Raw genomic sequence first — 14,699 nt, forward strand, 5'->3', positions numbered from 1 at the left:
ATTAATACTGTCATGAAATTGGAGCTTAAAGTCTCCCCCAAATTTTCTTATGCCTCATTTTCATTCTAAATGCACTTCACATCGTGCTGTTACCTCCAACTAGCTGCAAAGTATACTGTGACTTTTACACGTGTTTTGGCTTCACTTGTAGAAAAATGTGTTGCAAATTGATATTAAAAATAAAAAAGAAAAATAAAATAAAAAAGAAAGGTCTCTGTTGCAAGAAATGGTTTGACAATGGCACAAAAAAGCCATCAATAATCAGTATTTACAAACAAACGTTTCACACACAAATGCATTGGAAATGATACATCTTGTAAGGGTGTTGAATGGCGAAAATCAGAAGTAACTACTTTTTTCTTTATTACATGACAGTTAATAGGCTAGCGATTTCAGAAGGAAAGCACACTGTTTTGTCCCATGCACGTCTGTGTCCATATGTATCTATGCTAATTTTAAGGTTAGGATTTCATAAATCATCATTCCGAAGGTAACCACGTTGAGATTTACAATGTACAGTCTTTGTCAAAAGTTTAGAGCCCAAGGGGTTTGCTTCTGAGCCACATCGTATGGCTTGCAACGCAGTATTCCAGAGTTCCAAGTCCTGCCCTCTCCAATGGGAAGGACTTCCACGAATGCTAAAGGAGCGCCCCGGCACGACTTAAGAAGCAGACCCCCTGGGCTCTTCTAAACTTTTGACAAAGACTGTACCTGCTTGAGTGCATGTGCATTTATACACACATTACATGTTACTGCCCGCCTAGTGTAAAGGCAGCAGGAAGGCCAGTGTTCTGGGTTTACCTACATTAGAAAAAAAAAAAAAAATCAGTCGGTGAATCTTGTGTACCTGACTGCGGCTTGTACTGAGATGAAGGATCAACAGATTTGCGAAATTTTCGTCACACATTTGTACCAGTAGTGCTAGACAAGCTTGCAAACCACCTTTCTAACTGATCATAGTGTCTGCTTCATGTCAATTAATGCGAGTGAAAGCATCTTTGTCTAACACAACTCTCTCCACTTTTAGTGCCCAGAGTGTTTGGGATATAAAGAAAGAAGAGTTGGACATAATTTTACCAGTCAGCTTCTTCAACTAGACCAACATGTGGCTGCCAAGGAAGACTGCAAAATTCAAAATAAAGAACAAATGTTTGGGAACTTTGAAGGATGCTTGCAGACCTAGTGCTACGGGGCTATCCTACCGCTGCATATAATGGATCTTTCTCCCACAAATCGAGCAGAAGATAAAGCAGAACGTAATAGTTTTAGTATTAGTAGAGCCAAAAAAAAAAATGCAAATTCAGGTAAAAGTTGCAGTATTTCTTTAAAAAAGTCCAATATAGGTGTCTGTTTCTTCAAACAAATCAGGCCACTTTCTAGCTCTCCAGGGCAGTGATGTGCTCCTCATCCAGTCACTCTCTGCAGATGACTGCTGAAGTCTGCCACACATAATTCCTCCATGAAAAAAATTGTGCTTTGTTAAAACCTTCCTAGTTCAAAGACAGGCAAAACACAAAGAATTTTTACGCATCTGGCTTGTTTGATTGCTTCTATTGTATTCAAAGTTTGTAGTTAGCGAACAGTAAACAAAAAAATAAGTGCAGTCAGCAGGCAAAAGTAGCACCGAAGTCCACTGTGAGCGTAAGCTTCGTCAAACCGGCGCCTATCAGGCTTTTTCTAAGTTCTCCAGAATGGTCTCGTCCAACCACTTTGGTGCATGCGCAGATCGCACGTCACGTGCAGGTTGACAGTAAGTTGGCAGATCGCGTGCGCACTGGCGGTAGCGGAGCGTGCGGCATGTTTTAACTCTAAGGCCAGTAGCAATTAAGGCGCTCATGTCACGTGATGGCAGGCCAACACCCTCCCCTTCGATCCTCGACATGTATGCGGCAGCTATGCTAGTGCAACGCATGTGCTCGCAGAACTCGTGATGTGGAAAGCATCCGAGGTGCATATCGGGCCCAAAATAAAGGGGAGCATCTTTGCGCCAAGGTAGCGCCCCGTCAACCAAGTGGAAAATGACACTTTACTGAAAGCTGTTGCCTAATGTCCGATTTTCAATCAGTTATTGAGTTACGCACACCTCTACCCGTCCACATAGGGGCGATTGAGACGTGTGTACGTGCTGCCTGCTCAGGTGACGCACACCATGAGTGGTGACTAGTATTCAGACTTTGCAAACCAATTTCAGTGGTTGATCATCGACCATGTGGAATAGACGTGCTTTTACATCTTCCATGTTGCCTTTAAGCTTGCTTCCACTTTCGACGCTTTGCACAGCCACAGCACACAAGTATGCAACCTGTCAGGGCGCGCTTGGACGGTGGTTCACAGCACTTGCAATGACACACACACGCACACGCACACACACACACACACACACCATTATATTATATATATAGCATCAATTAATTATTAAGCATTACTGCTTAATAAATTAATTCATGTGAATGTAAACATACAGGACGTTAGCTACACCAACCTCCTCGACGTCTTTTTCAGTGAAACTTTTCTTTCTTAGTGCCTATTCATTATGCATGTCAAACGTTTCTCTGTAGAATCTGTGCTTTACAAGCTTGGTTTTAGTTGCGGTTATTGTTGTATTGATGCGTGTTTTCTTTTTCTAAGCACACTGCTTTTTCGTGCTTACGTTCAAGTCAACTTTGTTTATTTTTTCCCGTCTCTTTGTTTTCTATTGTGATATAAGTGCCATCACATGATGCCACTGCTCACTTGCTCTAAAGGGGGTGGGAGCAAATTTGTCAAGCGTTAATCGTTTTATCCCCACCTACTCCATTAACTTACAGGGATGGAAATAAAATTATTTCCATAAAACAAAATAATATAATTTAATGCGAGAGCATTTTGTCTCATGAGTGGCACAATAACCTATCGGCAGATTGCATGGACAAAGCCTGTCACCAGAATGTGTCTGCTCGAAGAGCCAGGCAAGTTTTGGATGGGCCACCCCCAAATCCCCTTCCTCCTGACTTTTTAAATTTGATTTCGTCAAAATATGACCAAAGTTCTTGTCAAACCTAATTTCAGTATGGCTACTCAATGGTGACTCAAATTTAGGTGGGCCACCTCACCAATTCAAGCCATCAACGAAACGAAGAAAGTAGAGCAATAAAGTTTATACTATTCTATTCTATCCTTGACCCACTAAATTTCACTTCGTCCGAATTTGACCACCAGTAGAAACAGCTACCAAGAAACGAAAGGCATTACTCGCAACGGAGCTAGGCACAGAACTGCAATGCTTTCGCATTTCTGTACGTAAGCAGACTAAAGTGCATCTAGGTTTTTTTTTTTGCTTTTTTTTTAAGGGGAGGGGGGGAAGCTGGAAGACAATCTTAGGTCTTCGACCTAGCGGGAACAGCGCATGAGCGAAAAATCATGAGCATGCTTCTGGCAGGTGATGCAGTTTGCAGGTGATGTGGCCCGGCACTGATTGGTCGGCAGGTTGTGTGACGTCACGAGATCACGTGACGTTGATGGCCGAGTTGGCAGGAGCTGCAAACTCCGGCTTATTTCAGATGAGAGGGTGAAAGGGGAATCGAACCCGGGACCGTTAGATCCCGAGTCGGACGCGCTACTTCGAGTCCATGTAAGCACATTCGTATGGCTCGGTTAAAGCGGGGCTTTATATGTCTACTCGTATATGTCGGGTGGCCTTTCACACAATGTGACAGCTTTAGTCTATGCTAACGTATACTTACAAGATAATAGAGGCACAATTAATGGATTAGCAATTAAGACAGTAATAAAAGACAGTAGACAGGCGAACAAAAGGGGAGCCAATAACGCTGTAGCATCACGCTCTCAAAGGAGAACGATGGTTGTGGTTTATGGGGTTTAACATCCCAAAGCGACTCGGGCTATGAGACGTCGTAGTGGAGGGCTCCGGAAATTCCGACCACCTAGAGTTCTTTAATGTGCACTGACATCGCACAGCACAAGGGCGCCTAGCTTTTTGCCTCCATCGAAAAGCGGTCGCCGCAGCCGGGATTCGATCGCGTATTCTTGGGCGCAGTAGTCGAATGCCGTAACCACAGCACCGTACCAGTGGGGCTTTTCGAGAACGAGGCCTCCTGTACGTTATAAGCGAGTGGTGCGACCACGGTCGTTGGTTTCATCTGAGGCGCAGTGCGATACCTCTACATTTATTTTGACCCGCCACGGGGTCCCAGCGGTTAGGGGCTGCGCTAATGTGCCGGAGTACTCGGATTCGGTATACCCGTATTTCCTTGGTCGCATTTCACGGCGAAATGGAAATGACTCCCGAATGCTCCATGATTTCCGTGCGCATTAAAGATCCCCAGGCGGTCGAAGCTAATCCGGAGCCGTGCACTACACCGTCCCTCATATCCTGAGCCTCTGCGAGACGTTAAACCTCGTATACCACATGTTTTGACTGTAGCTCTACGCTAGTTCGTAATAACCGAATTTCGTTATAACAGTGGCCGTTAGTTGATTGGCGTTTACTGGTGTGCTTGATCAGCGGAGTAATACAAGAGGACGCCGCGCAACATAGCCCATTGTTACTAACTGATGGTTGTGTCCCAACTAGAGCAGCACAGCCAGTCGCTGCTCTTGCGGACAGAGGATGCAGTCTAAACGCGTGGCATTAACAAGCTGGCAGGGTTTGAATTGCAGACCATGGCAAATCCGAACATTGGCGTGTGCCTGTATTCGGTGTTTGTTGCTGACATAGCAACACGGCAACCCATGCGGATTGGCGAACCTCCGGGTTCGCCACTGCACTTAGCAAGCACTATTGAGCATGTCCCGTCAAGACTTCCTGGGGTAGCAGGCCTCGTTCTCACGAACAAGAGCGGGACGGATTTCGTGCGCCCTCGGGTGCATTTGAACGGGACAGCCTTCTCTGGGTGCTAGGGCGCTTAGCAGCACGAGGAAAAAGCTACAGGTCGCCGCACTCACGCGGAGAGAAAGGCATCGGGAGAGAAGGGCGACGGAGAGAAATAGCTCGCTGACGAGAGCGCGAAGGGAACAAACGTAATAAGACGGGAAAGCCAGTCCGCACACGGTAGAGGGCGAAACGAACGGTTTCGTTTGGAGCAGGGGTCGCCGTGGAGAACTTGACGCTTGTTTTCGCCTGCTTCGTTGAACTGTCGCTGGCGGCCAGGGGGAAACAGCACGGAGCATGGACTGTCGCCACCGCGGCAATGATGCGCCTATAGTGCGCTCGAAAATACGGCACATGCGATGGCGGCCAGCGGCGACCGACATCTTAGGGACCCCGCGCGTCTTTGTTATTTATTTTTTTTTTCTGCTTTCCTCGTTCTGCCAGTCACGCGCGCCAGAGGGGGAAAAAAGTGCCGACGCCACCGCTTACCGTGCGAGGAAGCTCACCTCGCCTCATTCTTATATGTATTCTTTATAATGAGAGTGCAGGGAAACAATGAATCACCTCTCACGCACTTGAGCTACGTAGCTCTGGGGAGACGCGATGCCAACACCATACATTTTTTTCTTCTTTCTCTTGTTGTCGATACAACCTAAGTGAACGGATAGATAAATATGGATGCAACAGTATATGATGTGGGTATTTTGAATTTATCTAATGAGAGAGAGAGAGCGAAGGATGTACCTTACTACATGCGACGCAGTTTTCCGCTGGAAAGAAGTGTGTTGTATCTCATGGCGCATAAGTAACTACATGAGTCAAGTGCGAGGTGTATTGCATTCTCTCGGGGGAGGATTGACACTGTTAGGTTATTATAGTTTGCTTAGAAGAGGTATATGTTCGATGTAAAACTGTCTAAAACACTTTTTTCATTAGTCTTTCAAGTTTTTTACACGAGAATAAAATATACGGCTTACTGTGAACTCACGTCCACAGTCTTCACACGACAAACAAATGGTAGACATGTAAACCGCGCCGCGAGGGAACGGATGATAGGGCTGGGGAGTTGAAGGAAGTCACAAAGAGGCGCCTTAGTGAAGAATTCAGGAATAATTTCGGCCAAATGTATTTTAACGACCGTAGAAGACACCGCACACCACGCAGGCGTTTTTCTTTTCGCGCCCACCGAAATGCGGCCTCCTCACCAGGGGTTCGATCTCGCGACCTTGTACCCTGCAGCCGAAAGCAATGACCACTGAGCCCAGACGGAACGGTTAGGGTGGATGTTGGCAACAACCACAGGGGAATAGCGATAACCGCACTTCGCTCGACGCCTTCACGCCTCTTGTGCCGAGCCTAATACGCATGCAACGGCTTAGTGCTTCCCACGCCGTACGCTTCTCAAGACACCGCGCCCTAGACCACGCCGCTAACGGCTCCGGGGGCAAATCAAAACACCAAATGGCTCGAAATATAAGGGGGGGAGAGAAAAAAAAAAAACTCGGCCATGAAATGAGCGGCGCGGCCTAGAAGAGCGGCGAGTGGCCGTCAGAGACGAGCGAAGCGGCGGCCGCGTCGACGGCTCGCGAGCGTCTGGCGATGATGCTGGCGGCTTGCAGGAGGGGCTTTCCTCCCTTGGACCGCTCTTCTTCCTCCTCCAGCGGGCTCCGCCAGCGATACCGTAACTAGCGAGGAGGGGAAAGAAGGCCGAGGGGAGAGGCGTGCGCCCTTAGGCACTGTCCTCTATTTTTCTTGCTTTGGCCGCCGCGCACGTTTCTCGGCCGAGCGGCACGAGGCGCTGCTGGGTCGACGTCCGCTAGTGACCTTGGCAGAAACAAAACGGAATGCGGCGATGCCGCCGGGGGCGTCCCGGAAGCATCGCCGGGCCACCCCGCAGAGAGACCAAGAACGGCCGATTTCGTCCATCTTTTATTTTTCGACGCCCTCCCGCAGCCTTCGGAACCGCGGGTGTCCTCTCCGCGCTCGTCCGCTCGCTTTCGTCCGCTGTCAAGACGCGACCGATTTGGAGGGCAACCCCCTCTCCACTCTGTAGCGGCGGCGGCCGCTTGAGCTCCAGGTAGCGGTGTCGCGCCGCTACAGCTGTTGGCGACGCGCAGCGCGACTTTCCCGACAGCAGCGCGCAGTTCCCTCGGGGTTCCACTTGCGACAACGACCGGTTCTAACGGAACCCGGCTTCGATCCGAAAGGTGGCGAAAGGTCATTCTGCCAGGCGACGTCGCCGCCGCTTTGCATGAAACCGACGCGCGTTATCCCCGGAGTAAATTTCGCGGTAGTTAACACGGTAGTTAACGCGGTAGTTAACGTCGTCAATCGGATAACACCGTCCGCAAGAGGTGCGCGACTGTCTTCGAGCAACAAGCTGCTCGCTTGCAGTGGTTCACCCGCCGTGATGCGAGAGCAGCGGCCAGATATAAAGCCCTGCTCATATCAAACATAAACAAGCCGTATAAACGTGCCTGCGTGGTCCAGGGGTAGCGTGCTTTTCTCAATCGGGATCCAAGGTTCCTGGTCCGATTCCCATCTCACCCTCACCAAATTTTCTTTTTAGTACACTGTACTTCCTTTTTTTTATTCTGTCGCTTCGAGCTGGACGATAAACCTACTCGACCAATCAATTTTCTTCTCGGGCCAACGCTGGCGGCACGACTAGGAGCTAGACTCCTCGTCCACATCGTCTACAATCCTTGTCATGCAGTGCCGCTACTATCCTCATTGTGTTAAAGTAGTTTGGCTGCCTGCACTATGACAGCTCTCATAAATCGTTATAATTAGCAGTTTAAAAATTTCCTGGAGGAGCTAAGTTTTTTAACGCTCACCCGTGCACCAACGCCAAGGGAAGACAGGAAAAGCAAGCGGCAGCTGAAGCGGCGCCACTATGAGCGTGGACAATGGCCTGACCGGATTCCGTCACGGAGGGAGGCGGTCATTGGGAGCGCATCAACGCCAGGTCGGCGCCGGAGGAGGCGGGCCGGGAGAGAGCGAGCGACGGCCACCAAAGCCATAGCTTCCGCAACGCGCCGCGCGGAAGCTGCGTCGTAGCGGGAGAGAAACAGCGCGCGCTGCCTTCTTCCGGAAGCAATTTCGGTTTTTGCGCGCCTCCTCCGGACTGTGCAGAGCTGGCTTCGCCAATCGCCATTCCTGTGCGACGCGAGGATGATCGACGGCTACTGCGCCTCAAGTTGAGCACGCGAAGACCGCTAGACTGAGTTCCTCGAGAGAGAGCTTTCCTCATAGGTCACGTAGAGTCGAGACATATAACCTCACATGCCACGATAGAAAGCAGCAAATTCAGAAGGCGACATACGAGTGAAGCCGAGGTCACTGCGGCGAAAAATATGAAATTTTCATACCACGTAGTTGGTGCTTAACGCGTGTTAATTTAGCACGTGGTTGGAGCATGAGTTGACCGATTTATTTCCCTCCATCAGTTGATCAGTCCTATCGCATCTGCCGATGCGGACGCACTCTTCTCCGTGACACGCTATAAATGGCGCGCTTTCAACTGAAAAATCTAGGTCAGGCGCACAGAGAGCACGGCAACGCTTCACTGGCGCATATAGCGGGGGCGGCGCGTGCAGAGGCCCCCGCGGCCTTTGAGTTGCGCCGTTTTGCTTGTCTCGACGCAAACGTCCTTCGTCGGCGTCTCGCCACGTACTTCGAAACCAAACCAGTCAGAGCGAATGCACTACTGTGACGCCCGCAGCACTGGGCTGCTCTCGCCAGCGCTAACTCAAAGGCGGAATATTTCTGCCATCGCAAGCTTCCAGCGCTTCGAGATGTTCCTAAAGTTGCGCAAAAAAGAAACGAGTGGTCTTCGTTTCTTTTTTTGAGAACGGAGTATTGGTCAGTACGTGGACGTTTTCAAACAAACCAGTCGGACGAATGAAGCGCAACATACTACAGTTCGCTGCTGCACAAGCAGCAAGTCACGAAACCAGTAGATGTAGCAAAGCGAACCCATACTAAGTGAGATCGATGGCGCCAGGTTTGACATGCTCCAAAACAGTTATATAGTTATAAAAGGTTTTATGGAGCAAAAGCAGCTCTGGCTAACATGCGCCAAGCACGAAGTTATCAATTCGTTGATGGTTTTTATTGCAGTGCATCCGCTCTGTGTTTTGTTTAAGACATTTGCTTCCTCTAGGAATCTAAAAAGGTGAGGTGAGTCAACGAGTGCACGTTCAACTAAAATAAACACTGGGTGAAACAGGCTTTACACTCCGAAATAAATTACTCGGGCAAGTAAGGACAAGTGCGGAAACATTTCTGGACAAGCTGCCGAAATTAACAGAATGCTAATAAAAATAAGTACGTAAGTTAAAATGAGCGAAATACCAGCTCAGTGCCCTCCTGTATGAAGACGTAAGATTTCCGGAAATTACGAGTACGTTTATTATTTTCTTCTTGAAGCTTAACAAGAGTTGCGCCCGCCTTCCTCGTTGTTATTGCTAGAGGCCCGTAGTGTACTCCGCTGCAGAATCTTAGTGGCCAAAAAGCGATAGACCTGGAGCTCATCTTGGCGCACCTCGAGTCAAAAATCGGTCGTGTACTGGTTAGGTTTAGCTTTACAGGGTTTTAAAGTTCCAAAGCGACTGAGGTTATAGTAGACGTAGTGGTATACGCTCCGGAATTTTCGACCTACTGGGGTTATTTAACGTGTCGAGCGCCCTAACCACCGCACCACCGCGGCGGGTCCGGTCGTATATACTGCTCACGACTTGCAAGTTATCCAAGTAACAAAAACACGATCGACCGTTTCGAATACGGTTTCCGAGAATATGCGCATAATTTTGGACCAGCTTGGTCGATCGATCTCGCTCAGTTCTTGTCCCGTGGACCCCGATTCTCAGTTCACTACTGTCGTGCACGCGAGAACAAATGTCCAGCTAAGGTGCGCTGCGCTGCATCCTGTGACGCAGTGAAAAGTGCTTGTCAGCGACGAGTGTTTAGTTAATTCACGGTTTCTTCAACGCGCGCACAAGACAAAGAAGGAAGAAAAAAAAGGGACCTATCAGAACAACGCGAGCACTGTGCTCGTACGATCCCTACTCGAGTGCACGCACGTGGCACCTTCGCCGGTGGTAACTTTTTAAGTCACTCGCGCATTGAGTGCACGCACCGCGGCTCTAGGTGCACCGAAGCCAAAAAGAAAGCACAATGCCTTCACGCTTGCAGCCTGCATAAGCGGCGGCTATTGTTCGCGTGAGACACGAAAGCGTCCATCCGGCGCTTTGGTGCCACAACCGCCTCGCAGTACGACGACGCGGCTCGGCCGACGCAGATCTAGCTCGCCCACGTGGTGCCGGTAACTCGTGCGCGAAATCACGACGCGGCACGATGTTCCCAGGCGAAAGAAGGTGCAATAGACAGTAGCGCTATTCGCATGCAGGCAACAGTACTGAAGCGCCGGCAAGCACATATGCTCTAGTGCACACGCGGAGCGAACGTCACGCACAGTTAGAGTGCGGGACACTGCACAGAGTCATCGGCCCCTCTTCAACGCGCCGACAGGCGTGACAGACATGCGACCAGTTTATTTGAAACTGCACGGAACACTATAGTTGAAACGTACGTTACGCACTCATCGAGCAGACAAATTGCGAGCGAAAATTATCTTTCTTTTTGCGGTGTACTTCAATGTTATGAGCAACAGTTTACACACGATACACTGCTTGCGCGCGCGCGCGCGCGCGCAAGCAGTGTATCGTTGTCGTTGTGTACCTCCTTCGTCGTCGTCGTCGTCGTTGTGTACCTCCTTCCACTTGTCTCTGTCCTTTTGCGCTGTTGCCTAAACATAAACGAGGAGAAGGCGCGGCTCATACGCAAGCCGCCTGTCAGCCCACGTGAAACCCGCCCTGCCTGATGTAAAACTGCTCGGATGCACCTCTTCCAAGCGCACGCGAACATAAGCAGTGTGCATGCGGGCTTCTGGTACTGTATTGCGTTATTAATTTCAGTAGAAAAAAAAAAAAACATGTTCTTACACGCAGTGTTCATTTGTTCCACGTCCTTACACGCAGTGTTCATTTGTTCCACACTAATAAGGCGCGCGTTACCTGAAACTTTTCTGTACGCCGTACCACCAACACGGCATGATACATTCAACGACTCTGATTCAACCATCACCTGGCTCCCGCATTCTGAACGTCATCATTCTTGTATGCACATCATTGTTTACGCACTGCGTTGCTTGACCTCCGCATTCCAACAGACCTGTCATATCGACCCACCCAGAAAAGACGTCCTGGCGATGCGTAGCACCTCTGACGCGTACGCGAAGGTAGAATTGCACCAGAAGACATTTAACTGATGCAACAGATGTTTGGCTTTGGCTAGTTGGTAGCAATTTGTTGCAAACATTTAAAAGGGTTGAGTGCGATAACGCCAGCGTAGACAACTCGGCAGTGCGTTGCCACTGGTGTTATCATTGTGTCTACTGTCAGTCTTATTTGCTGGATCCGGGAGCCTACTTTTAGTCACGTGACACAGCCGATAAGCAGCTCTAGATGCGAAAACGCCGTCACTGCGCGAAAACGCCAAGTCTGCGGCTGTACAGTTATGAAATTTATGAGCGTGAACATGGCAAAACGCGCTGCGCTCTACAATCATCACGGCTTAGCGTACTGGCAGTGATTTCGAGTGCGAGGTACGTGCTAGGCTAAAACTGTTAGATGAGTGGACGCACTGCCTGCTAACTCCGCTCCCTGGTATGTAGCATTCATATGCGCGCGCCTTTCTTTATCTGCTATTGCCACGTGTTGTAGATAGCTAAGGCACCAGACTGCTCGGCTATAGACGAGGCAACAGAACGCATTGATGGCAGGGAGGGAGTGCATCCGTTCATCTGACAGCCTTAGCCGCGCGTATTCCATATATGTGAACACCCTGCCAGCGCTCGTTATAAGCTGCACTGATTGTACAGCGCGGCACGCTTCGCCCTGTCTACGCTCATAAATTGTACGACTGCACGTCAGCACTATGACGCAAGCTAGGGTCGAGCACCTTTTTCTTTCTTATTTTCGTAGCGCGAATGCGCCCTACGGCATAAGTTAAAGGAGACGGTAGAGGCCGCTTTGGTTGGTGAAAGTTAGCAGGGCCCTATTCTGAGGCCTGTGTGTATACATGCTTTGTCGGCGGCTTTAATAGGTAGCGACCCGCGGCTGCTTAGATGTTTCTCAACCAAAGGTCCGACGCAGGTGACAACTGCTACAAGTTAACACCTGGTGCGGCCGACACCACCAGCGGTTGTCTCTTGTTTCGTGCATGGTTGCATCGTCTGGCCAGCTTTCTTGAAAAAAAAAAAAAAAATTATAATAAAATAAAAATAAACTTGAATTTTCAATCGCAGCGACCAGCCGGTTTTCGCTAACTGATGCAGAAACCTCGATGTAGACTTTTCGTATCCATCGGAATTCGGCCGGTTGTCGCACACCCGGCCACTTCTTATCTATAGTTGCAAAATGCCGTAGCCTCCGTTCGGCTTCCTGCCTTGTTTTCGTTGGTCGGCTGCGTGCTACAAGCAGTCTGTCCGGCAAAAAAATACTGCTTTGACCCGCTTATCGTAGCTCCTCGAAAGCGTTCTTCCGTAAACACCGTCGCGACGTGCGCCGGACAACGAGCGTCATGGACGCTGGTGGACAGCTGCTTGCGATGGAAACTTTCCCCCGTTCGGGCACTCCTCCTGAGAAACGCATTCTTCCTTTCGATGGGGACGCAGTGCAGGACGTCCGTCTACTGCTGGGCGAAGTCAGTGCACGTCAAAGTATCCTAGGTGGCAGAATTTAATCCGACGACCTCCACTATAAGGCTTTCCGGACCGTGCATCGCATTGAGACGTTAAAATCCATACACCACACCACATTCGCCTTCTGCAAGTCTAACATTACGCGCTGCCTGTCGAATACAGTATGGAGCGGATCTGCGATATTACTGTGACAGCGTCACAGTTGCCACTCCCTGCATCGTGGTCCGCACGCGCGTTATATTTCCATCCCAAATTTAATGCATTTATGCAGAAGCCGACTGTGTCACGTCCAGGACAACAAAATGGCCCGTCTCTTGAGTCAGTACGGATTCGGAAAAAGGGGTCCAAGAGCGCTGTACCGTCCGACGCGTTAATAGCACTACAGCTCTCATTAACAAATTATATTGGTCGTTATCTAAAACAACAAGCGGAATCACATTTCGTTGCTTATTTGTAGGTAAACAAGCCGAGTTTTCCGTAGCAAGGAACTCGCACGAGATAGCAAACGCTTTCATTCACTTTCCTCACACTCTGCCCTTGTGTCCTTAAATCAGACGCAGCTAAAGTTACGCTTATCTGCTCCAATCAGACCAAGACCACCCATTAAAAACAAAAAAAAAAAGAAGAAAGCGCAGGTACCGCCATCAGCGGCCGATTTTGCAGGTAAAATGCTCGCGTCCGCACCGGGTTTTCAGGCGCGCGCATCCCGGAGACCACGCTATGCCGCCGTTCACTCAAGATGTTGGCAACCAGTCCATTTTTGTGTTAACGTCACGGGTTTGAACCGAACTGGAGGGAAGATTAGATGCAAATTCATCAGTGGTAAAAGCGTACTTTGTTGCCTGACAAAAAAAAAAAAAAAAAAAAAAAAAAAAAAAAAAAAAGCACATACCTGGCGAGAGAATAGAGATTTTACCGAGAACAATGATTACATGGAGTTGTTCCAAGAGTTCGTTAAATGCATAACTCATTCGGGTCGCAAGTGTAACGCCATTTAGTTCCAGCTCTTTCCCAAAAGACGGAACTCGCCTCATAACTTCGCCACAGCGATTGCGCGGTTAGTCACAAGCAAAGCCGAACGTTTATCTTCCAGAACTGCTCAGAACCAGAGACAAACATGCCTTTTGAATCTACAATTCTTTTCCCTGTATAAACAGCCCCATGGAACGGAGCAAAATAATATCGGGCCATAAAAAAACCAACCGGCAGTCGTAAATTGCAACTCTGGCAACAAAGTAATGGCAACGCAAAAATGCGCAAGAACGACCAAACAACCTATATATACAATCTGTTTCGCGCTCCGTGACCCAATAATCATCGGGCCCTGCCTCACGCTTCCTCGGTCACGACGCGCTCGTCCCGCAGCTTCGCGTCACCTTCGCTGCCGTGGCTTGTCACGCTCTTCCCTTCGCGCTGACCCGCCTCTGCGCGTCTCCTTCCTCAAAGGAAAAGCACCGAGCAGACAAAAATGGCGGCGGGCCGGACACTGGCACCTAACGTGCGTGAACATTTTCTTTCGCCCGATGAAGAGAGGTAGGGGAGGTCTAGAGGCGATTCTATCGCACCGCGGCGGAATAACGCCGTCTGGAAGAAGCGGGTCAGCCGGTTATAGTTACGTCGAAGTGGCCAGCAGATAAAACTGAGCGAGGTAAAAGCATTCGCGCCGGCCCTATATAATCACGCGCACGAGGAGGGGGCGACGAATGGTTACGCGCGCAAGCCGGTCCGAGTGAGCTCCAGCGCGCGCTGGTTAACCGGCATGAAGCGTGTGTAACGGCATTTTGAGCAGCGGCAACCATAACCGGAGGCAGGAAACGAACCTTCCCGCGGATGGGACACGTGGCGACATAATACTTTCGCGCACTTGCCCTCGACGAAACTCTCCTGCAACCAGGAACCGCCCCGTTTAAGAAGAGGGGGAGGGGGGGGGGGGGCTCCTCTTGTTTCTTTCTGCGCGGTCGCCGCTTCCTCCTCGTTTGCATAACGCCAGTGGCCGTTCGCGTAACTGGGTGCGCTTTCCCTCCCCGCCTGTGGGCTAGAAAGACCGCACTGCTTTGCGAAAGA

At 49.6% G+C, this 14,699-nt stretch overlaps 2 protein-coding genes across 4 annotated transcripts in view; one reads left to right on the forward strand and one right to left on the reverse strand.

The window, feature by feature from the left end:
* YME1L (ATP-dependent zinc metalloprotease YME1L) overlaps positions 1–1,177 on the forward strand; it is a 44,751-nt gene extending 43,574 nt beyond the window's left edge. For 2 of the 3 annotated variants that reach the window (XM_084606558.1, XM_084606559.1), the window contains exon 19: positions 1,028–1,177. In XM_084606558.1, coding sequence (XP_084462684.1) covers positions 1,028–1,097 — 70 coding nt within the window. In that variant the 3' untranslated portion in view covers positions 1,098–1,177. The remainder of the gene's footprint in view (positions 1–1,027) is intronic. The other variant, XR_014708011.1, reaches the window with a different exon arrangement.
* Positions 1–14,699, reverse strand: part of qless (decaprenyl diphosphate synthase subunit 1 qless) — a 49,119-nt gene that overhangs the window by 6,919 nt on the left and 27,501 nt on the right. The gene's annotated exons all lie outside the window — the stretch shown is intronic.

This window comes from Amblyomma maculatum, chromosome 6, assembly GCF_055883805.1.
Source record: "Amblyomma maculatum isolate TAMU_Amacu chromosome 6, ASM5588380v1, whole genome shotgun sequence".
Taxonomy (NCBI): Eukaryota; Metazoa; Arthropoda; class Arachnida; order Ixodida; family Ixodidae; genus Amblyomma; species Amblyomma maculatum.